Source organism: Cynocephalus volans, chromosome 3 (assembly GCF_027409185.1).
Source record: "Cynocephalus volans isolate mCynVol1 chromosome 3, mCynVol1.pri, whole genome shotgun sequence".
Taxonomy (NCBI): domain Eukaryota; kingdom Metazoa; phylum Chordata; class Mammalia; order Dermoptera; family Cynocephalidae; genus Cynocephalus; species Cynocephalus volans.
In genome coordinates, this window is record NC_084462.1 from 67,237,297 (window position 1) to 67,265,017 (window position 27,721).

Sequence of the window (27,721 nt, forward strand, 5' to 3'; positions counted from 1 at the left end):
GGTTTTGGTATGATGTATCATTATTTTTATTAGTTTCAATACATTTTTTGATTTCCTGCTTGATTTCTTCTTGGACCCATATGTCATTAAGTAGAATGCTGTTTAATTTCCATGTGTTTGTATAGTTTTCAGAGTTTCGTTTGTTATTAATTTCTGGTTTTAATCCATTATGGTCTGAGAAAATACATGGGATAATTCCAATTTTTTTGAATTTATTGAGACTTGATTTGTGACCTAATATGTGATCTATCCTGGAGAATGATCCATGTGCTGATGAGAAGAATGAATATTCTGAGTTTGTTGGTTGGAATGTTCTGTAGATATCTGCCAATTCCAACTGGTCTAGAGTATTGTTTAGATCTTGTGTTTCTCTACTGATTCTTTGCCTAGATGATCTGTCTGATATTGACAGTGGGGTGTTCAGGTCCCCTGCTATTATGGTATTAGTGTCTATTTCCTTCTTTAGGTCTAATAGAGTTTGTTTTATAAATCTGGCTGCTCCAACATTGGGTGCGTACATATTTATGACTGTTATGTCTTCTTGATGGATCAGTCCTTTTATCATTAAGTAGTGTCCCTCATTGTCTCTTTTTGTGGTTTTTAGTTTAAAGTCTATATTGTCAGATATAAGAATAGCTACTCCAGCTTGTTTTTCTTTTCTGTTTGCATGGTAAATCTTTTTCCATCCTTTCACTCTTAGTCTGTGTGAATCTTTATGGGTGAGGTGGGTCTCTTGTAGGCAGCATATAGTTGGGTCCTCCTTTTTAATCCAATCAGCCAGTCTGTGTCTTTTGATTGGGGAATTTAAGCCTTTTACATTAAGAGTTGTTATTGAAAGGTGTTCATTTATTTCTAGCATTTTATTGGTTGTTTGGTTGTCTTAGATTTCTTTTGTTCCTTGCTTTCTGATTTACTGTTTGGTTTCTGTGTTTGTTGGTTCCTTAGGTTGTAGATAGCTTTTTTGTTTGTTTGTTTTCTCTTCATGAATGCCATTTTTATTATACTAGTGGGTTTTGATTTTTCTTGAGTTTTTATGGCAGTGGTATTTATTTTTCAGGAACCAAACCCAGTACTCCCTTGAGGATTTCTTGTAAGGCTAGTGGTGTGGTAGTGAACTCCCGCAGTTTTTGTCTGTCTGAGAAATATACTATTTTCCCTTCAATTTGGAAGGATAGCTTTGCAGGGTAGAGTATTCTTGGCTGGCAATCTTTGTCTTTTAGTATTTTGAAAATATCATCCCATTCCTTTCTAGCTTTTAGGGTTTGTGATGGAAAGTCTGATGTGAGCCTGATTGGGGCTTCCTTATAGGTGATTTGATGCTTCTCTCTTGCAGCTTTTAAGATTCTCTCTTTGTCTCTGAGTTTTGTCAATTTGACTATAACATGTCTTGGAGAGGGCCTTTTCCTGGATCTGAAGATCTGTGATTTTTCCTATACCTGGGAAGTTTTCTGCCACTATTTTGCTGAATATGTTTTCAATGCAATCTCTGTTTTCCTCCCCTTCTGGGATACCCATGACTCGGATATTTGAGCGCTTGAGGTTGTCTGATATCTCTCTCAGATTTTCTTCAATGTCTTTGATTCTTTTTTCTTTCTTTTTGTCTGCTTGTGTTATTTCAAACAGCCCATCTTCAAGTTCAGAGGTTCTCTCTTCAACTTCCACAAGCCTGCTGGTTAAACTCTCTGTTGTGTTTTGTATTTCGCTGAATAACTTCTTCAGTTCAACAAGTTCTGCTACATTTTTTTTCAGGACATTGATTTCCTTGTATATTTCCTCTTTCAGGTCCTGTATACTTTTCCTCGTTTCATCATGATGTCTAGCTGAGTTTTCTTGTATCTAATTCAGTTTCCTTAGAATTATCACTCGAAATTCCTTGTCAGTCTTTTCAAGGGCTTCTTGTTCTATCGGATCTAGAGTTTGAGATTTATTAACTTCTGGTGGTGTACTTTCTTGATTTTTTGTATTTCTGGTATCTTTTTTTTGATGTTTATTCATTGTGGCAGGGGGTTTCACAGTCCACCGGTTTGAGACTATTGACTGACTAAGATGTTGCTGTGGTTGCCAATTTGGTATGGCTACCTCCGTGACTGCTCAGTTGGACTCTAGTGCCTTGTGTGTGTGGTTGCCTCAGGTCTTGGGCCTCTCCAGGGAGCCACCTCTCTGGTCAGCTTGGACTCTGCTGGGCTGCCGGATCACAGGGTGGTAGCGCAGGGTGTGTGGTCTCTGCTGAGCTTCCACTTCCTGTGCAGGACTTCTCCCTGTTCCATGCGCTCTGGCCCGGGCTGTTGGATCACGCAGTGGTGACCCCACAGGGTGTGTGGTTTCTGTCGAATCTCCGCCTCCCTAGCCGGGCGTCTCCCCGCTCTGTGTGCACTGGGCTGGGCTGGGACGTGTCTTCTGCAGCCCTCGTCTATCATCTGGGCCTTCAAGACCCTGCTCGACACTGCCTCGCCCAGGAAGTCTACCAGGTTTCTGCTAGGTGCAGATGACCGGTCGCTCCGGGTGCCTTTGTAGCACTGTGTAGATCTTTCTCGGGACTTATCACCTTCCTCCTGGTATCGTGGTTATTTGTTTACTTGTCTTATCTCCCACACCAGAGCGTGAGCTCCTCAGGGGAGGAGCCTGTAGCACATGATTCACCTTTGAATCCCCCCGGCGTGGACTGAGTCCAGTGCCCGCCCACAGTCAGCTCTCTGGCAGGTTCAAGTGAACTCGGGAACTCTCCGACCACACTATTCAGGGCTGTGCCGGGTCGGGCGGCTCCCTCTTTGCCTCTGCGTCATCACCGTCCCTGTTCTCGGCCGCCGCCGCCTCGGGCTGCTCACTCGGTCCCGCGGCGCGGCTCGGGCGCTCCCAGGAATCTTCTTTTATGCCGGCCTGAAACCTTGAATCCTGAATAGGGCAGCTGGCCGCCTTCAACGCAGCCCCAGCCTCCGGGATCCTGGCAGCGTCAACAGCAGCCCCGGCGCTGTGTTCCTTTATACTCTTCAGAAACGAAGGGCTGGCCAGTTAGCTCACTTGGGAGAGCGTGGTGCTGAGAACACTAAGGATCCGCATACTACTGATTCCTTTTCGCTTAGCCAGTGAGAAAACGGGAACCAAGGAAGTAGCGTCAGGCACAATACATTTCTTAACAGACTCCCCGCTCTGCTTATATTTTACATGCATAAATACCACAAATACAAATCAAATGTTACAATGAATTGTCTCTGATACTTTGAGTTATTCCCTAAGGGATACATCACTTTTGTGACCAATTTCACTTCACCCAGCCCATCCCTATCTCCCTACTCTGGCCAGTTTTTCTTTGCAAATTATGTAATTTTGAAGTTTGGAATCAATCTAAGAGTCACTCCACCATAGCTATGCCACACTGAATTAATAATATAAAGAAAAAATAAAGAATGCAAAATGTCAGATCAGGAACAGTAAGTCATGGGATCACAGTGCCTACTGAAAGTTTCCTATGGTGACTTGACTAGGAAAGGGAGGAAAAGAGGAAGGTAAGGGAGAGAGAAGGACAGTTGCCAGAGAGCGCAACTTCCTGGGTGTGGTGGCCGCACCATCATGCCATTATCAACAAGAATGCTGGTGAATACAGACCCAACATTACAGGGTGATTTAAGTCTATTTAAAGAGAAACTAAAATAATCATACAACATTGAGAAAGAAATCACAAATCAATATTCTGATCAATTTTTTTTTTTTTTTTGTCGTTTTTTTGTGACCGGCACTCAGCCAGTGAGTGCACCGGTCAGTCCTATATAGGATCCGAACCCGCGGCGGGAGTGTCGCCGCGCTGCCAGCGGAGCACTCTACCAAGTGCGCCACGGGCTCGGCCCTCTGATCAAATTTTTATAAAGGGAACAAGTTCAGTTAATTTTGGAAGAGATACAAACAAAATCAAACATGCAAAGTTACCTGACATAAAGCAAGGAATGCAATTAATTCTAGGGACAAGTGCATAATTAAAGCTGCCACTCTGAAAGTCACTTGCATAGATGACATAAATTCAAAATACAGTACCAAACACAATAGTAAATGTACATATGTGTATTTTTATTTTGAAGTTCTATGTCTAATGGTTTTTGTAGGCTAGATTTTTCTCCCAAATCTTAATATGGTTACATTTCCAGTCTGTAACTATGCTCAACAAAAAGTATTGTGTTTATAATTTAGCTTTTCAAATTCCTTATGGGGAAAAAAATCAGAGGAAATGACTAATCTCTACCACATTTATAAATCCTAATTCTAAAAGTAAATAAAATGCTATTCAAGCTTAAATTTCAGTACACTGTAAGTCTAGGTAATTAGTCTTCCTGAATCTGATAAACAAGATTAAATTTCTGGATACAGAAAGCTGAAAACCAGGATCAGGTTTGGTGACTTCTACAAGAAATACCACCCTGAAAGGTCATGACTAAACCTTACCAAGCGACCTTCCTATCTGAAATGTCTCAATTATACATTCAAATTTCAACTTTATGCAATGCAAACAGAGAAGCAAGATAACATAGAATAGGCAAGAATGACTGGGATAAAATAAATAGATAAGACATGGTTTTGGTGCCTCACAAAATATAAAAGTTTTACAAAAATTAAAATCCTACATTTTACACTTGGACAAAATCACTACTAAGCTTCAGAAATGGAAAATTTTAAATGTTCACAAATGAGAAACCAGCAATATATACTTATGATACCCAGCTGAGATGAACATAATTTGAAACACTAGTTGGTACAGTATTTTTGAAAGTGATATACAGTAATTTTTATCTAATAATTACACTAAAAATAGTCCTGATACTTGCCATGCCTGATATTTGGCATAACTGAGTGCCAGTACAGTAGTAGTCAATATTTCTTAATTAGGTTGATTTTACTCCTGTCTTAGGTTGAATGTTCCCCCAATACTTAATTCCCACGTAATTGTTTAAGGTGGGAAATCCTATCATGGTAATTGAACGGTGGGGCCTTGGAGAGGTGATTAGATTGTAGGACCACGCCTAGTGAATGAATTAAAAATGGTGGTCAGGGGCATGGTTTGGAGGGCTTTAAAAGGAGAGTGAATGAGGTTTCTCTCTTGCGCTCTCTCTGCTCCACCATTTTCTGCCATGTGAGACCACTGCATTGCTGTAAAACCACCACCCAAGACCTTTTTCCAGATGTATTCACTACCCTGTGGACTTCCCAGGCTCCAAAACTATAAGCAATAAATTTCACTTTCTTACAAAGTACCCAGTTCCAAGTATTTTGTTATAAGCAACAGACTAATACAGCTCCCTTTAAAAGAAGCCTGGGAGGAACAATGTCCATTTGCTTTTCAGAATTCATGTAACTTCTTCATCACTCATAGTAAAAAGACAATCAAGCCTTTAGAACTCCAAAATTCAAAGGTATAATCAGAGGGAACAATATGTGAAAAAGCATGTGTGATCAATGGACCCAAGTTAAGCTCAGAGTTGCTGGACATGAGTGGGTGTGTGTCCCTACACAGCTTGGGGTCAGTCTGGAAGAGCTTGGTGTGCTAACGAGACCTATTTTTTTGGCCAAAGGGATGGCTTTAAGCAGATAAAGGACACAATCAAATTTTGTGAAGAAAGAAAAGGAGAAAAGACTAGAAGCAGAAGTTTGATTATAAAGTTATTGTAGTGGTACAGAATTAAACAGCAAAAGATTAACTATGGCAGTAACAAAGCGATTTTCTACATAGACAAACATGCTATCTGCAAATACGTCCTTCACTGATACCTCCCTAGCCAAGAGGAGTAGGAGTGCCTCATTACTGTTCCCTCCCTTGGTGTCTGCTGAGGAGGGCCCTGCTACTACATGGTGGTAAAGTCCTGACTCTCCACTAGGCCTCCTTTGATACCAGCCCCGTGAAAAGGGAAAGGGGTCCGTGCCTCTTACGGCTGGAGGAGTGAAAGTCAAAGCTCCCCATCAGTTCTCCACTGGCACAGGAAAGGGGCCTCATAAATGCCTGGTAGGATGAAAACCTTGGCTCCCTACTCAGCCTCTGACACCATCCAGCAGGCAGAACTGGGCACCTCATCACAACCTGGCGAGGGTGGAAGTTTAGGGTCACCACTTGGCCTTTGTGGGAATGGTGAGGGTGTAGCCACAGTTTCTTCTGTGTTGTCTGGATGGAGGATTATAGTCTAACAGTTTTTGTCTTTTTAGGCTGCCCCTTTCCTGGTCCTTTGGCTAGAGAAAGCACACTTTTTGGTGGGTTTTTTCTTGTATGTGCCAAGTTGTTGGCTTCAGCTCCAAGTCTGGGATATATGAAGCAAAACAAATCCCAGGAAACTAACCATCATGTTGTTCCTTGGGTCCTAAGGTCCCTAGGCAATCATCTTCCTCACTTTACCTTTCAGAGTCTTCTTATATTTATTTTATATGTAATGTCCAAGGTCTTTAGTTGTATTTAGCAAAAGAAACAGGGAAAAGTACATCTACTCCATATTCCTGGAAGTGGAAGTCTGTATTAGCCCATTTCTGTGGCTTATAACAAAATACATGGAACTGGGTAATTTATAAAGAAAATAAAATGTATTGCTTACAGTTTTAGAGGCTAGGAAGTCCAAAGTCCAGGGAACATGTCTGGTGAAGGCTTTTTTTGGAGGTGACTTCTGTGATAGCAGGGTAAAATATTGTGAAAACGGTGGAACAGAGAGAGCAGACATACTCCCCTCTCTCTTCTTCTAAAGCCCTCAGAACCATGCCCCTGACCACCATTTTTAATCCATTCACTACTGTACAGTCCTACAATCTAATCACCTCTTCAAGGCTCCATCTTTCAACTACCAGAATAGGATTTCCCACCCTCTTACCAGTCACAGTGGGGGCCAAGTTCTAACACATAAAACTCAGGGGACACAATTCAAGCATCAGTGAGTTTGGGGGAGACGTAATCCACTACAAAGTCCTACATTTGTTTTTTAAAGTAACCAAATTTTTCTACTACTGTGAATTGTAATAACATCAAGTATTTTTATAATTATAATCTGTTCCTCTGCAGTTGGGTTCAGATCTATCATTCCACTAAAAAAATTATTTAATTACTAAATTACATTTTGCTGTCAGTCACCTTGAACATTAGCATTTATACTTTCTGGATTCTGTCCTTTTAAAATAGAACTACTGAATGAATAGGATACATTTCCAACCCCCTCTTTCATTAGCTGTGTTTATTTTGGATCTGAACAAATTTGATCAAAAATCAAATAAACACATCAATTCTTAGACATTTATAAAAACCATGATAATGTTTTTAAATATTCCTTTTCAAAGAGGCCTTAAGATTGCTAATAGAGAAGGATGTCTGATTATTTAAGATTCTTTTTTTTTACTAGACCCAGCCCAGAACTATCTGGATTTCTAGCCACTTTTTTCTTTCAATTTCCAAATCTCTTTCTAATTTGGGGTCTAAATAATTTATTAGCTAAGGTCCATCTATACCTCTCTTAAGGCTCTGACAGAAACAAAGATATTTTAAGTCATTACCTACACCCAACCTGAAGCACTCCTGTATTCTATTAACCTACTTATATTTTCCCACATTACATTCAGTCAACCAAAATATATTGGTCACTACTCCTCTTCCCTTCTTATGTGCCAAGCACTGTGCTAGGGTCTGGAAAGATCAAATGTGGACAACATCAATACTGTTCTGCTCTTATATCCTTCTGAAGCTTCCTGAAACAGTGACATACCAAGGCAGTACTTTTCAGATTTTTCTACCACATAATCCAAGTATTCAGGAGCCTAGAGAAATAGAGGCAGAAAAAAATCGACTCAATCTTCAAAGTCTCCCAATTCGTCCTTAAACTCACAGGAATATTATTAACCATAATATATCCACATTTGATTTAATTAAAAACCATTTGCCCTAAAATACATCTTTGAACAAAATTAGATGTTCCAGAAAAATAGGTAATTTTTCTACCAAGAATTGTATATCCTGGCCCACCCAAACCCCAGCCTGAGAATCACTTTACTAAGAGAACAATTCTCTAACACTCTATATGAAATAGCAATACTACCTCTAACTCTCTTGGTATCCCTGGCATACTCTGCCTTAATTTTCTTCCTAGCACTTATCATAACACTTTATATGTTTATTTTATTCCCCACTAGACTCTTCCCCACTAGAATATAAGCTCTTCAAGAGCAAGAACACTCTATTCCCAGTACCTAGCACAGTGCCTGACATAGTCAGCATTCAATAAATATTTGTTGAATAATTACTGAACAAATGAGAATCACAAAAATCCTTTTATTTCTTATATAAAAATCATTTCATCTATATCTATTTTATATCTTCAGAATGTCCTTCTATGATTATGAAATATAAAAGTTTTTAAGTAACCTATTTCAACTTTCCTATTCCTGATATTTTGTTCTAACATGTAGCCAATTAAAATTTCTGCTCTGAGCTTGAAATTGTTATCCCCATTTTTAAGGTTCCCCATGTTTCAGTTAGCAAAAGTTAAAAATTCCCCTTAAGTCTTATAAATTCTTTGCCTAATATTTAGCTGGGAAAGGGAGGAAGCAAAATATGGGCAGAAGAAGTTGGTGGATGGATGCGTGCTGAAAAAGAAATCAGGTGATACTGGGGATGATACCATCAGTTTTGCTAATAAAACATGTGAGGAACAATCTGATCGTATTCCATCATCTCCACTGATCACTGAAGGCTGATCACCTGGCTGACTAGTCTGCTCTCTTCTGATTACCAAATTGGGAAACTCAAGACCTGCTCTGCCCAAATCAATAGCTACTAGCCACATGTAGCTATTAACACTTGAAATATGGCTAGTAGGACTGGGGAATTGAATTTTTTTCTTTTACTCAATTTTAATTTAAATGTACAAGGCTGAAGCAGTGTAAAATATTTTCCACTAAACACAAACTTTATTGTTTCGGTAGCATTACATTTCACTTTAACTGATTCATGACATAAAATATTATTGTTGTATTCAGCAGTGCACATGTACTTCTTAATTTTTTTTAATACAGCTACCAGAAAATTTTAAATTACCTATGTGGCTTCCATTCCATTTCTATTGGATAGCACTAACTCCAGAACAGAGGTACTCAAATGGAGGCAATTTTGCACCCCAGAGGACGTCTAGTAATATCTAGAGACATTTTTGGTTGTCATTAACCCGGAAGTGCTATTGGCATCTATTGCGTAGAGGCTAAGGATGCCAGAAAATACCTACAAAGAATAAGTTAGCTTTGTTTTGAAAATGAAAACATACCTAACTACCAGCAACATCACCACCACCACCCAAGTTCTCTCATGAGAATACAATTGAGAAAAATACCCATTACATAAGGAAATAATGAGGAGAGACAGAAGGGATGATAGTGGTGGCTGGTGTTAACAGAAACAGTTTTAGTGGAAGATGGAGAATTTGTGATCATAGCAGAAAGCTGGTATGATTTTAAAAGAAAAAAGCAAAAGGATGAGAAATACTTTTTCTTATACCACTTAAGCAAAGGAAAAAACTACTATGGGAAAAATGCGTATGAGTGAAAAGATTCAGGCTAATCAGGATCAGAAGCTCTTGAAATAATTTAGGGAAAGAGACTCTGAAGCCTTAAGTAAACTGCAGCTCCAGAAAGAACAAATGGAATAATTATCCCTTAATATTTTGAAAGCACTTTCTTCTTTAAACATCCTAATCAAATACAGCATATAACCATATTTCAGGGATGACATATAAGCATTATGGTGTATTTAAATAAAGTAGATTATCATTTTTTATTAATTAGTAGTCCTAAATAGGATTAGGCCAAGTCTCAAACTAGGGCTGAAAAGGCTTTTAGGCAGACAGTTACCTTTCTGTGTCAAGTGCCTCTTCATTCTTCATCCATCTAATGGTTGGAGTAGGAAGTCCTGAAGCCACACACGGCAACACTGCACTCTGACCGATGACTTTGACTAAAGAGGAAGGTTGCTTCAAAAATACCAAGTTTGATGTCACCTCAGGATCTAAAAGAAATTTTACGTAAAAAACAATGATTAAATAAAATCAAAGCACTTTACCACTATAATCACGAGGAATGGCTAATTCCTACTCAGTCTGTGTGGCTTTCTATGACAAAATACTTTAAGTAAGACCAAGAAATTCCATTTAAAGTAGCAAACATTTCTCGAATAATTTCTACATGCAAAGCATTGTGCTAGGCTCTTTAGGGGTCTTTAAGATGTATAAGTTATAGCTCCTGCCTTCAGGGTGCTTACTGGTCAAATGAGGGAGATTTGACATGAGTCCGCTTTACTTTAAAAGACAATGTAAATGCCATGAGTGGTACAGCCAAGAGACTGAGCAAGCTCAGGACCCTTAGCATCCTCCCCACTCACAGGGACACAAGAAGTTTCCTTTCCTTCCCTTTATCTGTGTGTTATTTCTGAAAATCTTTCTGAGTTTCATTTCTTTAACTTGCTCACTTAGTCTGTCAATCCTTTGATTTTGTAATGGAGCAACCACATAGCGACCACTATATTTTTGTATCTCTTGCTCACACATTAGAATTAATACGTGAGTACTTTATAGTGTTGTCCTCTTGTGAACATATGAAAAGGCCACACTCTTGTTGGTAGAGATAGAGTTCTCTACTTAATAGGGTGATGTTAACTTAATACTAAGTTTTGAGGAAAAAAGACAGTTCTCAGGCAGAGAGATGTGACTCCTATACCCACACTCTTAGGAAAAGATAGCCATGGTAACAACCACCAGAATTGGCTTGAAACTTGTCTAACTAAGTAATAACAGTTCTGTAGCCATGGTAAGAAGTAAACATTGCCTAAATGATTAGTGACAATTCACTTCAGTGCCCATGCCTTCGAAAGCCAACCAATGAGAGACAAGTTCAGGCTTTAAAAGTCAAGCAATTAGTGGCAGTCACTTGTTTCTAAGGCTGACATTAATCTGCTCCCACCTCTGTAACCAACCACAAAATCTGCTTCTATGACTGACATCAACCCACCTCTGTCTCTTAACCAACATAACCCAAAACAATGTCTTCTCAAAAACTCTCTAAGAGATCAGTAGTTAGCTTTGCTCAAGAAGGCTATATTTGACAAACACAACTCTCCTTACCAAGTAAGCAAAACATTCAGTGCTATGTTTTTGTTTCACATATTGAGTAGTTGTATTTGACACTGCAAACCTTGTTTTCCTGGATCAGATTATGAGGATTTGCTTGAATGCTAACCCAGGTGTAAAGAAGAAATGTGACCTCTGCCATGTAAAAGCATGTCAGGAAGTAGGCTGAAAGACACTGCCATATGGCAATAGTTTTTTTTTTAAAAACCTTAAATTACTTAAACATATTTAATCAAATTTTGATAGAATCAATTAAACAAATCTGTAACAAATATTTATTGGCTTCTATGTGCCAGGACATGTTCTTGGCAGCAGATGAAATTCCTTGCTCTGGTTGAGCTTACATAGTAATGGGGCAAGAGAGATGACAAATAAGATATAGTATGTCAGATGGTGATATGTTATGAAATAAAACGGAAAAGGAAGAAGAAAACACTGGGGGTGGAAATCAAAGACTATTGTTTTAAACAGAGTATTCAGAAAGCTTCACTGATAAAATGATATTTGGGCAGAGAGGTAGGAGAGTGAGCCAGGCGTAAATATGAGGGATGAAGACTGCAGGCAGAAAAAATGGCAAGTAGAAAGGCTCTAAAGTAAGAGCACATTTGGAGTGTTCTAGAAACATGATTTGGTCACAATCAGAGAAAGTAGGAGATGGGAAGAGAGAGGCAAGGGAGGGAAGTGGTATTAAGAACTCTGAATGACATGGGAAACCATTAGGTGTTTTGAGCAAAGGTATGACAAGATCTAACACAGTCATGTGTCACTTAATGACAGGGATACATTCTGAGAAATGCATCCTTCCTTAGGTGTTTTGTCATTGTGCAAACACCATTCAGTGTACTTACACAAACCTTGATGGTATACTGTACTACAAACCTAGGCTGTATGGTAAAGCTTACTACTCCTACATGAGTAATGCACTGCACTACAATGTTACAGCTATCACTAGGTGATAGGAATTTTTCAGCTCCATTATAATCTTATGGGACCACTGTCACATATGTGACCTGTCATTGACCAAAACATCATTATGTGGTACGTGAATGTATATATTTTAAAATATAACTGGTTGCTGAGAATACACTGGGACAGGAATGACAAGGGTTGGGATGATGACAATAAAGAAAGCTGCTGCATTTTTAAAAAGTCAGTTCAAGGCCCACCAGGAACACACTTAACAGTTGCAGCTCATAACACCGGTCTCACTTGATAAGCCTAAAAAAGACTAAAAATGAGCTATGAGTAGTCATATGTAAAAACTCTGCCCAAACAACATAGGGATGGTCCAGTTACAGTCATAAATTCGAATTTGAAATGAGAAATATGGAAAGAATCAGACACCTCGCAATGGGAATAAAAGCTGAAAGGCCATGAACATCAAGAGGCTAGAAGGACTATGAAGAGCTACAAGTTATGAGTAAGAAGTTACACAATTGAGAAAAGATATAGAAAACCAATTATGAGGAAAGCCAGTAGGGGCAGAAAAAGTGAGAAAACACACGAAAAGAAGGAAAGACTAAAATAGGAGCTGAGTTTACATTAAAATGGGGAGCACCATAAAGATCCAAGAACTCTTCCTTGCCAGTGAGACTAGAGCTGTCCTATTAACAGTTACCACCTTACCCATCCCTTATATGAACTACCCTGAGTTAGTTTCTGATTCTCACAAGTAAAAAGACCTGACTATAAAAATATCCAATTATGCAGAAGTAGCAGAAGACAGAGGCTTAACAAGAGACACAAAGCTAATATTCCTTTGACCAAGAAGAATGCCATTAGATAGTGAACACACTTTATTGCTTGATAAATTTCTAATAATGCATTCAACTAAAGAGTCGATCTTTCTGGCATATTTTCTTCTTTTTACCCCTGTAAGAAACTGAGACTCCTTTTGCTGACAGTAATATGTCATACCACTTATTAACAGTGTTCATTAAAACAACTTCTACCGGTTAATAAAACCATCAGTCCTGATAATGAGTTAATACCTGAAAGCACTTTCAATTCAGCTTCATCACTATACTTTGGTGGCCCACCACTTTCAACTATGCAGCGATAAAGTCCTCCATCTCCTTCAGTCACGTTGCTGATAACCAGCGTTCCACTTGCAAGTTTGATAACTCTATTATCCAGAAGAAGGGGCTGTCTGTTCTGTTCCCACCTCACGAATGGGACCAAATCTGCATTAACTTCACAATTCAGAATTGCACTGTTCCCAGCATAAACTGAGGAAGGTTCTGGTTGGCTGGTAAATCTTGGAAGACCTGGACAATAAAGGAAAAGAAGAAATAAAATGTAATTGAATATTACTTAAAAATGTAGTCATGGGAGCCAGGACCAAGTCGGCCCATGTGGCCACAATGTATGACAGAATCAGGGTTGAGAATCAGGTTGAGTCAGACTCTTCACAGTTAGAGAAGCAAGGTACCAATACGGAAAAGGAGAAGGGTAGAGTAAATCCCATGGTCTAGAATGGAGGTATCAGTTTAAACTTATGGTTTTACATAATAAATATAAATATATAGGAATGTATAAATATACAGGAATGTATACATAAATATAAAAATATAATAAGTATGTATGAACTATGCATACATTTTATATAGTCATCACATACACATTAATTAAAATACTTATATATACATACATACCTATATGTTACCTAGCCCTGTCCACAGAAAAGGCCCAGAATCAATACCACTCCAGTAGCAATAAGTACATATGTTGACCCTATCCCGATTTCTATTATTCTCCCCTACAAGAAACCAGAGCTTCTTGGAGAAATGGCTGATTCTAGTAGCACAGTGGGGAAAGTACAAGATGAATCTGGAACATCTTATGACATAAAGTAAGGAACTGTCCAAAGAACAATGTGGACATATCAAAAGGACACGGAAGTTTCCTGGTTAAATCTGGGATACTGGTATTAACCCACAGAATAAAACAAGAATCTCCAAGTTCATGCTAATGTAAACAAACAAATAAGTGGAGAATAAAAGGCTCGACCTCACTGAAATTATGGAACTAGAAAAATCACCATTTGGTAACTACTGTAGTCATAATTGATTCAGAAAAGAAATCTTTAATAGACGCTAAAACTAAAACTAGTAGGTGAAAATTTGACGAGCGACAGTGTACTTACAACATATCAAAGTACCTCTTCCCAAAACACTAATTAACAAAAGTACAGATACTTAACCAGTGGAGTTAAGCAGAGAAACATTGCATAGACCACCTTAATCAAATAATGAAAGTTAACATCACAAGCAACAGAACAAAATACCACATGCTTTTTGGTATGATACACTGAGAACACCGCATTACTTCTGTGGACCTCCCAAAAATGCAAAACCTGAATCCATTCATAGGAGGAAATCAAACAAACCCAAAATGAAACAAAGAAAAACCGAGGACCTGTTTCATATCAAAAGAATTTGAAAAGACACAACTACTAAGTGAAACATGTAATCCTGAACCAGAAAGCGGGGTGGGGAGGGACAGAGTTTCTGCTTCTGTTTTTTGCTATAAAGAACACTGTTGAGACAATCAGTAAAATCTAAATCAAATGGTAGTACTGTATTTAGGTTAATTTACTGATTTTGCTATTTCTGTGGTTATTTAAGAGACTGTCCTTGTTTTTAGGAAATATATGCTCACATATTTATGTAGGGTTAATAGGGCAACATATCTGCAACTTCACTTAAGGTTCAGAAAAAAATACATATTTGGATGTGTGCATATCTGGAGAACAATAAGGCAGGTGTGGTAAAATGTTAACAATCGGATAATCTGGGTGAAGTTATGTTGGATTTCTTGGTTCTATTCTTGGAACTATTTCCTAAATTTGAAATTATTTGAAAATAAAATGTTAACCCAAAAATACAGTCATAAATACTCTACAGAGGCCACAGAATGCAGTGGCTAAGAGCATCAGTTCTGGAGTCACATACCTGAATCTGAATCCCAACTCTACCACTTCAAGGCTGTGTAAAAAAATTGACAAGTTACTTAATGTCTCTCTAAGCCTCAGCTTTCCCTCAGTAAAACTGAATAACAGGCCTCATAGGATTGTTTAAAAAAACTAAATACTTAACAAAAATAATATAGTATATTTCCTGGTACGTAAATACTCAACTAGCTACTATTACTATTAACTGTATCCAAAAAGTCACTCTACCATGCTCAGAACATAACAAAATGTTTCTTTAAAGACTAGCAAACAAATTACAAGAAACAATTCCAGGTTTTCTAGTTCTATGGAGGTGATTTAGTCCAAATATAAATAGCACACAGGTTTTCTAGACCTGCTACAAATTTTTCTTATTTTTTCTTTCAAGGGGATTTTCGAAGGAAAGAAAAAGATAAAATTACCCAAATATGTACTTTTAAGAAACCAGAAAATAAGAAAGATATTAATAAAAATAAACACAGGAACAAATAAAGTTGGGAAAAAAGGAATCTTAATAAATTAAACCAAGAAATGGTTCTATTTTTTAAAAGTCAAAAGAAAATTCTCCCTCTTGAGGTCTCATGAAAATGAGTAATTTCTGAAAATGTAAACCCAAAACAACATATGGGGAATTGGCAGACCAGAGATTTCAAAAAGTTTCTGAACAGGGAAAGCAGATGGAGGAACTAGTAACTGACATATTGAGGCAAAGAATGCTGTAACTTCCCGTGTTCGGAAGAAGGAAGCCAGTTGTCCTGCTGCCTCTGGAGAATTGCAACAGAAAAAAGAGAGTCGGAGTTAAGACAAGAGTTGACAAGAAGGGATTAACAATGTCTATATTTAGACCACCCCACTGACCCCACCTTTGGGCACAAAATACCCACAGCTAGGGTTCTGCCAGGCAGGAAAGCAGAAACTTCTGCTGTGGAGAAATGAGACAGCCCATATTTAATTCTCTGAGTCCACACAACAATACTTAATGTTCTTTCAAAAATTTCCCTTCTTGCTTGACTTGGCCCTAATTAGTTTCACTACTTGCAACCAAAAACCCCTAACAGTCTTTTTGCAGTTTGGCAGTATCTTTTTTCAAGTTGTTTTGAGATATAGTTTATATAAAGTTCACTATATAAAGTGCACTATCAATGATTTTTTAGTATATGAATAGAGTTGTGCAACCATCACCATAATCTAATTTCAGAACCTTTTTATCATCCCCACAAGAAACCTTATACTCACTTGCAGCTATTCTCCATTCCTGGTTTCTGCCCCTCTCCCTACTACCTAATCTCTCATCCCCACACCACCTTCACATCCTTAGTCCTAGAAAACTACCAATCTTCTATCTCTATAGATTTGCCTATTCTGGGCAGTTTGTACATATGAGATCATACAATATGTGGTCTTTTGTGACTGGCTTCTTTAAGTACAATATTTTTGTAGTTCATCCATGTTGCAGTATGTATAAGGACCTCCTTCCTATCGCCAAATAATATTCCACTATATGTATATACCACATTTGGTTATCCATTTATCACTTGAAGGAAATTTAGGTTGTTTCCACTTTTTGGCTATTATGAATAATGCTGCTGTGAAAACTCATGTACAAACTGTTATGTGGACATATCTTTTCATTTCTCTTGGGCAGATTCCTAAGGAGTGGAATTGCTAGGCCAGATGGTACTCTATGGTTAATATTTTGAGGAACTGACAAACTAGTATCTTTTTAAATTACACACACAAAGAAATGTGTACCATATGATCCAGCAATTCCAATTCTGGTAATCTATTCTACAGAAATAAAGATTTGCAAAAGGTAGTTCACAACAGTATTGCCTATAATATCCAACAATTTTAATCCATGTAATTGTTCATCAAAAAGGAAATCTTTAAATAAATCACAGTATGTCTATACAATGGATACTATGCAACTATTTAAAAGAACATCTATTTATCCCATAGCTTAGATACGACTTCCTGATACCCAGGCCAAGAGTGGGTTAAATAACTCTCCTATAGAAATCTGTCTGCAGTCAGCATAGAATGTATCACCTTGTATTAAAACTGCCTGCTTACTTAGATACTGGGTGGAAAAAATCCTTCCTGAAGGATATGAAAGCTAAGAGGAAGGACGGGAAAACCTAGTGGAGGAAAAGATGGAGCAGGACAGAATTAATAGGCAGCGAAGAAGCCATGAGCAAAGGCCAGAAGGCAGACAATAAATGTGAAAGGGAACTCCAAACACTCAATACTCCCTGCCAGTGCTTAAACTGTGGTAAAGGAGATGAGGGTGGTGACAGGCGGAGGGGGGCAGGGGCAAAGGCAGGGTGGAATGTTAAGAAATGAGGCTGGAGAAGTGGGAGCAGCTCAGAAAAGGAATTTTGAGGACTGCTATTAAAGAGTGTAGATATCAACTTGACGGTGTTACTGGAGAACAACCCAAAGGAAAGGAGTGCTCTGACCACACTGTGGAGACTGGATTGGAGGAGGGGAAAAATGAGGCGGCAGATAAACAGTTAGAAGGCTGTGGTGGAGGAAGACGAGAGGAGAAAGTAGGAAGGAGAATTCACTGGATTTGGTGATGGGATGTGGGAGACAGCTAAGAGTAAGAAGTCATGAATAAAGCCCAGATAAGAGGTATTTAAGAGCATAAATGATAAACAGAAGATGACCTAAATGACATTGCAGAAGAAGTCATTACAATAATTTATTAAACATGTTGGAGAAAGCCTGGCAAACAGATTTTAAGAAAAAGAAAAAGAATGGGCAGGCCCTGTGGCTCACTCAGGAGAGTGTGGCACTGATAGTGCCGAGGCCACAGGTTCGGATCCCATATAGGGATAGCTGGTGAGCTCACTGGCTGAGTGTGGTATGGACGACATCGAGCCAAGGGTTGCGATCCCTTTACCGGCCAAAAAAAAAAGAAAGAAAGAAAAAAGCAATATTGCCAAAAGGACCAGTTTTTTTTCTTCTTCTTTTATTTTTCCATCCTCAATCTGTGATTGTGGAATAATTACAGTGGCTTTATATCATACCCAAATTCAACTTTGAGTATTTGGCCCCAAAGAGAAGATCTACTGTGCTCTGGATAGATGAGCATGAGGGAGCATGAGATGGGAAACCACTACCCTGGAGTGGGAATTGGATGCAAGACTTCCGTCTCAGTGAGATTCCTTCTGTTCCCTCATGTCAGCATTTCTCCAAGGTGACAGTAAATATAGGAATTAGAAGATAATATCATTTTTATACATTTTTATGACCCTTCAGCAAACTACTTCATCTGGTACTCAAATGAAGAAACACTATCTCAACAATGCCATTGTTGACTATAAAACACGCACGACTTATTTAGGAACCAGATGTTACTCTTCTACATCCTTAATTTTTCTTAAACTTACCATCATTCTTCAAATAAGGATACTCTGAAAGGGAGTGAATGCTCCTCTCTTTCTGACTTTCTGCTCTCCACCTTAATATATATACTCTACAGATTTTTAAATAGTTAATCTAATTAAATGTAATTTCCTTGGTTAAAGTACAAAGAAACCAGGATTTCTGGCTTTACTCCAAGTTTTACAAAACCATACAAAATAGTTATATTAGGTAAGATAAAATTTAGTCACCAAGGGGCTCGATTTTCTTATACAATTTCCTATGCCATTTCCAAGTTAAAAAGAAAAAAAGAACAGCTGAGTACTTCTGATAGTAACTTGAAGCCATCAGACAAGTGGAAAAGTACTATAGTTTACTCCTTACAGCACTGAGCGAAACTTAGCATAGTCCCATACATATAGTGTATGTACAATAGATATCTGTTAAATATTTGTTTTTAACAATTAAATAAAAACTCTAGGATAGTACTACTTTTATCAAGATTTATCCTTTATAAAAAATTTAAAATGCAAATAAATCACTTAACAAAACTTACCTGCTACTGTGAGCTTGGCTGTTCTACTGACAATAGTTCCAAGACTCTCAACGGTGGCCACACACTGATAATAACCTTCATCAGGCTTATTGTGTTTGGAATGCACCACATTGCTGATAAATAAAGATCCATCTGGGAGAAGCTGGCGTCGATCATCTGATACTAAGTTTAAAAAAGTTCCGTCTTTTTTCCATTCAATTTTTGGAGAAGGCTCAGAATATGCTGAACAGTTTAATATAACGGAAGAGCCTCTAACTGAGAGTGTATCCACTGGCTCCACCAGAAAATAAAATGGAGTGAATGTTCGAACGCTGGCTCCTACAAGAATAAAAACAACAGAATTAAGCATAACTTTCTTCTATTTGTGTAAGAAAATACAACATGTCCAAAAATTATTCTTAAATGATTATCACCAAGGTCAAGGGTTTGGATCCCCATACCAGCTACCAAAAAGAAAAGAAAAAGATTATGCTCTTTGGATATGATACATAAATATAGTCATCTCACTATGAATGTCTAATAAATAAAATTTACATATACTAGGAAGCCAAAATTGGACCCATTATGAAGAACATTAGGAAAAAAAACCTTTCTACCTAAGATAAGTAAACCTTGTTAGATGTTATGAATACCTAGCAAAAGTTTTATTTCAAACCCTACAATGGGACTTATAAATACTTAAAATTACCATATTCAAATTGAAATTTTCCACAGAATATAAAGGAGGCAGAAAATTGAAATGATTCTTTGTTTATAAGGTATCTTTTTGTTTACTGGCTTTATATTCCTTTTATAAATTCACTACATACATTTTGTTCATTTTTCCAGTGGATTACTCGTCCTATGTACTTAAAAAGCAATCTTTGGGTGTAGCTATAATGTTTTGCAAATATTCTTTTCTCCATTTGACTACGATTTTTGTTTTAAGAAAATAAATTTTAAGCTACATAAAATTAAATCTGTTACACTTAGGTCGTCTTTATCCCAATATTATAAAAAGTTTCAGCCTTGTTTTGTTCTATTACTTTTGTGGTTTCGTTTTCTACATTTAATCTTCATCTAGAATTCATTCTGATATAAAGAGCACAAGAGGGATCTGCTTAATTTTTAAGTCCCCGACCAGTTCTTTGAACACAGGAAGAACAAAATTTAAAGAACACATTTTCTATAAACCTTATATTCTCAGCCAGAGAAAGCTTTCCAACTTAAAGCTTTACCTCTTTTCTTCCGGAAAATTACTAATCAACTCCCTTGTAAACTACTCAATGGTAAACAGGTTTCTTCACAAAAACAATCAGAGAAGCCTTGTTCAACAAATGAAACTAAAACTGTTCTTCAAATATGTCTACACAGCTCTTTATTTATAATTTATTTACATTATGAATTTAAGATGACACTAATTCTACATTATATAATGAATGACTGGTTCCAAATAAATATGAAACACACTAGCAGAAGAAAGGATAAAGTATTCAATTGTTTTAGAAGTTTTCCAACACTCAAATGATAAGCAAATTCAATTCCAATCAGACTAATTACCTTTTCCCAAATACCACAAGGGGGTGTTAGAAAGGTTCAGGTCTCCATCCCTATTTGATGACTATGAAATTCACCTTTCAAATTTTAAAACTCTTGAAAATAAGCTTAGAAATTTTTCAAAAGTAACATGCAGTTAATTTATTACAATTAAAATTTCCATATTGCATTAATTTACTGAAACTGAGTAAAATAAGTCAAACTATAAACAAAAGAAAGGTACGAAACAATAGCTAACCTAAGAGAAATTACTTTTATACCTTTCCTGTATATACATTATATCACCTGAATTTAAACAACTCAGGACCTCAAAAGACAAATGTCTTATTAGATTGGTAGTCAAAATATGCAAAGTAATAATTTAAAATATTTTATTACAGATATTAATAAAACAAGTAAATTTTATTTTAAAATAGGACAAAATTTTTGCCTTTTTAAGAAAAATCGAAAAAATTACACCAATTTAAATGTTTTATGGTTTAACATTGTCTTGCTTTTGATTTTATTTCATTTAAAAAATCTATACCCATGTTCAGTTTTTAAAAAGCATACATATTCAAAAACTTTTTAAAAAATTATACTCATAGGAAAGTTTACAAATGCCTTTGAGAAATCAGTTGAAAAATCAAAGCACTTCAAAATTTTACAAAAAAAAGTTCTCTCTGTATTTCTTAGAATACAGCATTACTTAAATATTTATGTATATCATTTTGTATTTTACTCCCTCAGTAGGAGGGCAGTAACCTAAGATATCCTCCCTTCCCTTAGAACCCCTCAAAGGCTTGCTGCTGCCTTTTTCATAAAAACCTAAAGAAACTCCTTAAAAGTGAGCTTCTAGGTCAACACTCTGTGAGCTAGCCTCTGCCCATCTCCAGCTACCCCCCTTACCCCCCCATCTCTCTCCTCCCAGCCCCTCACAGCTTCTGCCCTCTTTGCACAAGCCATTCCCACTGCCACCCATCTCCAGTCACCTCCTCATCTTCCTTCAAGATCAGCTTAAAGAACACTTGCTCAGAAATGTTATCTGTCTCTGGTACCCAGGCAAGAGTAGTTCACCCTATTTTAGTCAATCATGGCATATACTCTACCTACAGGCACTTTAAATGTTCTTAATCTTTAAATATTTATAATAATTTGTGGGTCAAGATAAATAGACTCCCAAATTTTCTTGGCTCCTGGTGCCCTTATTTTCTCAGTAATTTTTTTCACAACTTCCCTAGGCCAAAAGAAATACCTAACGGTCCCATTTATTAACAGGTTCAAACAAATGAATAAGGATTTATGTTCTAATAAGTTAATACCCTTTTGAAAATATAATATACAAACTGAAAAAAAATTATATTTTTATTTCATGTTAAAATAACCACAGTTAATTATGGGTTGTGTGCACCTATTGGGCATCGCACAAATCCTCAAACTTAGGAATTAGATTGGATAGTACCCCCTACATTTCCTGTCCCACACTGATTTTTGCACAGTACTTGCTTTTTACCACAGCAACCAACAAAAGCCCAAATTTACAAAGATATCATAGCAATGAGATGAAGGTAGCACAAGCAAAATGCTGAAACTATGATCTTGAGCTAGAAGTTCACACAGTGTCCAATAGATGTCACTGTGTTTCCCTAAAAAGTTTGAAAAACTCCTGGGAGTTCTCTGAGATGCCTTGGGGTATTACAGCTTGGGAACTGTATGCTTAAGATCTATCTTTCTACACTGTGTTTAATTCACCATATTCCCAGTACCCACTTAGCACAGAGGATGATATCAATCTTTATATAACCAGATAACTTCTAAAAATTTCCACTGGTCAGAGTATTAAAGAGACCACAGGTTCCATTCAATACTAGCCAATTAGTATCAAGCTCAGACTTAATAATACACAGGGTTTTTGTAAATTCAGACGAGTTTTTAAAAAGTTATAGAGAAGAGTAAAACAAAGCCAAGAAGATAAATAATTTTGTAGAACAAAGTAAAGGGACTCCACTCATCAGGTATTAGTATCTGGAAAGCTACATAATTATTAAGCCACTGTGGCTCTTGAGCAGGGTATAAAAACAGGCTACACAGCCCTCAAACAGGGCTTATGCATATTTAGAAACAATACACAATAGATATGACACTATAAATCAACTAGGGGAAAGGATGGACTACTCAATAAATGTTACTAGGACAACTGGTCTCTGGGGAAAAAATGAGATACTTACCCCACAACATGTAATAATAATGATCACTTATGCACTTCTATGTACCAGACACTGTTCTAAACATTTTCTACATATTAACCACTCATTGAAGCTTCTCCACTATCTTATAAGATAGGAACTAGTATCATTCCTGTTTTAGAAAGGAAACCTGAAGCACAGAAATGGTAACTTGTCTAAGGTCACTCAGGTAGTAAATAAGAGAACCAGATTCTGTGATCTTACTCACTGTACTACAATGCTACTCAATATGTATACAAAAATGCATTTCAGACCTATGAAAAAAATGTAAGTAATAAAGATCTTAGAAGAAATTTTAGGGAAATACAAGGATAACCCTGGAGTTGTGCGATCTTTTAAATCAAAATAGGAAGCCTCAAAGCTAGAAAAGAAAAAATAGACATGCATTGTATTTTTTTAATAAAACAACTTTTTTATGGCAAAATACTGCAGCAATAGACAAACAATGGACTGCAGGGGTGGAATTGTGTCACATATAACAGATAAAGAATTTAAAAGTTTAAACCACTCAAAAGAAAAAAGGGTGAGGCTGTGTTCCAATAAAACTTTATTTGCAAAAATAGGCAGCCGGATGGATTTGATCCATTGACTGTAGTCTGCTGATCCCTGCCTTAGAATGTTATCCAGCAAAAAATGAGGGAGCTGTTTCAGCTGATCTAGAATAATTTCTGTGAAAAATGAATAATGCAGCCAAATGTAATTTATGTTATTTCATGTGTATATGATTATATGAGCACTGAGAAAGGTAGGAAAGTACCTAACAGGCTGTTTCCACTGGTTAGTGGGAGGGAAAAGGTGGGAGGAGATGTGGGGGGATAAAAATCACCAGGCATATATAAAATAGTTTCATGAGAAAAATCAGCTTGTATGTATTATCCACTTATAAATATTATAATATATATGTGGTAGATGTGGGTGTAGGTTCACAGTTGTTGTGAATACCTAAAGGGATTTTTTTTTTTTTTAAGTCACCAAAGTGAGGATTATCTCAGGGATTTCAGTGAATTTTTATTTTTTTTCTTTCACCTTTGGTATTATCTAAATATTTTATGTAAAATAGTATTGTTTAAGTAGAAATTAAGCTATTTTCATTAATAAAATCATAGACAGTCTGCACAGGAGGGAAACATTATGAAAATCTGGGGTATATTCATATACTAAGATTGAAAGATTGTCAAGATATATATGTCATTAAATTTAAAAAATATTTAAGTTTCAAAATAAAATAGTATGGCCCCACTCATTTTAAAAATATATGTATATATGTATAATGTGTGTGTGCCCCCGTTTAAATGCAAATTCATAGGGGAAAGTCTAGAAGAATAAACACTGAACAGTTAACGGTGTTTTCTCCTGGGGAGAGCAGTGGGAATGAACTGCTGATGAAGAGCATGTAGGGAGAATGCTTTTTAACTCCATGTATTTCCATATTCCTACTTTTTTAAAAAAAATATGAATTGCTGTGTATGCATTCTTTTCTTCATCTTTTTTCTTCAGTAACAAAAATCTTTTTGTTGGTGGTGGTGAACAATCCCTTGCTGAGAACAGAGGATTATTTTTAAAAATATCCACCACCATTTTCTGTAAAAGCTTTTTGTCACAGTAGGATTATCAGACACTCACTCCTTGCTGACTTTGTATAAAAACTGTCCTATACTTCTCACCAGGATCCTGATCCCCCATCCACTTAAGTTTGCTTAATTTTCATTTATGATGGCCAGAGTCACTGGACAAATATTTTGAAAGAGGTTTAATGATCTTGTCTGATATGTTGTACATTCCCAAGTCTCTGCAAATTTCTCACTTCTTAATGTAATAGCTCTCACTTCTTGATAGACTATTCCTCACTTTTTGATAGAATACTTTACACTTCTTGATAGAATTCCGTCTTGTGAAAGGAAAATATCCACAGGGAACTTCAGTTGTAAACCCTCTCCCACCCCACCCTCGAATATCAACAAACCATATCACTCACTGGCACACCTTAATTGTGTGGCCAATAATAATTCTAAATTTTATTATACCCAGAGTAAAAAATTAACATATGATATGTGAATGCTGGCAGAAATAAAATGAAATCTTTCTATCCTGTTGCCCAAAAGGGTTCAAAGTTTAATAGTAGCAGAAATGCAGGGAAGAAGGATAAGCAAGCATTTTTATACACCTACACATGTAGCATTCTGTATCATGTTCTTCATTATAAGAAAATTATCTCTTCAGTACAAGCTAAGACCTATGTGTGTTCTTCACAGCAATTATCTTTCTGCCTGTTTTTTTTCTTTCTTTCTTTTTTTTTTTTTTTTTTTTGAGGTCTATCACCCCCACTAGCAGGCAGGCTAGACAATAAGAGAGTATTAAAATGACCCCTGGTTTGCCACTGCTATTTGCACCTTGATTTTTGTTTGTTGTTTTACCCTTTTCCAGGATCCTACTGGTAGGAAAGGTGGCTGAGCAAAGATGGAATAAAGCATTAGTGATTTTTAGTGACTTTACATAACATCAAATTTCCATTATTTTTTCTAAGATCAGTCTCAGCCTCAGAAATTTTAAATTCAGATGTTTTAAAATCTGTCCTTTCTAAGGCCGGCCCGTGGCTCACTCGGTAGAGTGCAGTGCTGATAACACCAAGGCCACGGGTTCGGATCCTATATAGGGATGGCCGGTTTGCTCACTGGCTGAGCGTGGTGCTGAAAATCTGTCCTTTCTAAAAATGTTTTAAAATCACTCTTTAAAGTGTCATAAATAAAGTTAATATTTTATATCACTTCTACATGATCTGCAAGAAGACCAGGTGAAATTTGATAACCTGCAAACAATACCACCAATGTTCTCAACAGTTATCTGGAAATTCTCCAAAACAATTCTTAGAAAAAGTACATTAATAATAGCATCAGTTAACATACCAACAATCTTAGCAATATTTATATTTCAGCTCAAAATGGGGGGAAATTTGAGTTGGTTATTTTTCATTCTTCTAGATGAAAAAAATGTAAGAATTTTCACATTAATTATAAAATTTTCATAAAAACATCTTATAAGCAACTTTTTAATATTAGTGGTCTTCTAGCCACTATATTACTATATAAATGATGTCATTACTATATAAATGATGTCATATTTTTCTACCATGGACAATGATACTTTACTAGTATTGAAAAGTACCAAAATGTTTTATCACAGTAAATTGTCAAATTATTTTTAAATGGAACATCTTTTGTAATTTTCTGCAGTTATTTTAACCTAATACAAAAATGGATAGTCATCTAATTTTTCCCAATCTTCTGCAGTTATTTTGACCAAATATAAAAATGGACCGTCAACGAATTTGGAACATATTCTAAATTACTCTGAACTGAATAGAACTACACTTATGAATATTCAAGATCACCTTTACTTCGTATGCTAATCCATTTTACCTTACTGCTACAATTATTTTTTGGGCTTTTTTGGGAGAGAGGTATTTGTTTTACAAAGAGAAAGGCAAAAATCCAGTATACTGTAGCATATCAATCTTTTGTGATCTTTTCTGCTTTTTTTCAATCATAATGATAAATCTTTCATTAACTCATTGCCACTTGCAGAGGTGTTGGGTTTTCCCATTCATTTCAATGAATATGGTAACAAGAGAAAAGAACACTTGAAATTAAAACTGTCCTGGAAAATCTAGTTCATCTTATTGGTTTATAAAGTCACCACAGAAGAGTTTGTAAAGCAAGGGACTGAGGGCAAAAACGGCAAGACATAAAACAGAAGTCAAGAGATCCAAGATCTAGTACTAGCTTCCCTAACAAAATACAGTGACATTTCTAAGACAATGGGATTTGTGAGACAAAGTCTAAAGGCATAATAGCAATAGTTAACATTTATTGAGTATTTATTATGTGCCAGGCACTGTTCTAGTGCTTCACCTGTATTAATCCTTTCAATCCTCCATCCCTAGTGGGAAGAATTAATATTATCCCCATTTTAAAATGAGAAAACTAAGCCACAAAGACTGTAAATAATTTGCCCAAAGTCATCAAGTTAGCTGGTGGAGAAGGCAAGATGTGAACCAAGTTAGTATGGTTCCCCTGTGCCCAAGATTGTAAACAGTAGATCTGCACTATCCAATATGGATAGCAATATGTGAAATGTGGCTATTGAGAATTTGAAATGCAGTTAATCTAAATTAAGATTTGCTTTAAGTAGTATAAAATACACACAAAGTTTAGAAGACAGCACACACACACAAAAGAATGTAAAGTATCTCATTAAAAAATTTTATACTGATTACATGTTAAAATACTCTGGATATATTCATCTAAATAAAATATATTATTGAAATTAATTCCACCTGCTTCTTTTTACTTTTCTAGTGTGGTATCTAGAAAATTTTAAATTACATATTTGGCTTGTACTATATTTCTGTTGGACAGTGCAGCACTGACCATATTACTCTTCATTAATATGCTTTAAAACAATCAAGTTCTCTAAAGAAACAAACAATTGTATTATTTCTGCAAACAGTAAAAGATTAATATGAGTGGTGACAGTAGGTGTGAGGGATCAAAGCAAAGCTCTTTCATGCCAAATATAACCAATCTGCCAACTAAACAGTAAAATTACAGGATTTTTAAACAACTACTAGCACCCTCTCTTTAACACCTACTCAGAAATGTCTATTTAAAAATTGGACTTTTTAGAAACTTTTAATTAAAAGTTGCAATAATAAATGATACATTATTGATGATGCTCAAACCACTTGATGGAAGGTTACTAGAGAAAGGACAGCCACACAATTTAAGTGTCATCCACAAATTACTTATTAATTACAAAGGGCGAAATGTACCTTCACAATGGACAGATGAGGAAGTCACAATCTTAACTAAGTGACCGAATTCAGTTTAACCAGTAGTGGGAAAAGCTGGCACCATATATGTCCTCATGGGACGTAATAAGAAGCATGAAGTATTCCTGCCAAAATCTA

At 36.5% G+C, this 27,721-nt stretch overlaps 1 protein-coding gene across 7 annotated transcripts in view; it reads right to left on the bottom strand.

Annotated features, from left to right (window-relative positions):
• NEO1 (neogenin 1) overlaps positions 1 to 27,721 on the bottom strand; it is a 236,349-nt gene that overhangs the window by 150,978 nt on the left and 57,650 nt on the right. For all 7 annotated transcript variants that reach the window (XM_063088928.1, XM_063088925.1, XM_063088927.1 and 4 more), the window contains 3 exons: positions 18,995 to 19,312; positions 13,109 to 13,384; positions 9,847 to 10,000 (listed from right to left, as the gene is read on the bottom strand). In XM_063088928.1, the coding sequence (XP_062944998.1) occupies positions 9,847 to 10,000; positions 13,109 to 13,384; positions 18,995 to 19,312 (748 nt within the window). The remainder of the gene's footprint in view (positions 1 to 9,846; positions 10,001 to 13,108; positions 13,385 to 18,994; positions 19,313 to 27,721) is intronic.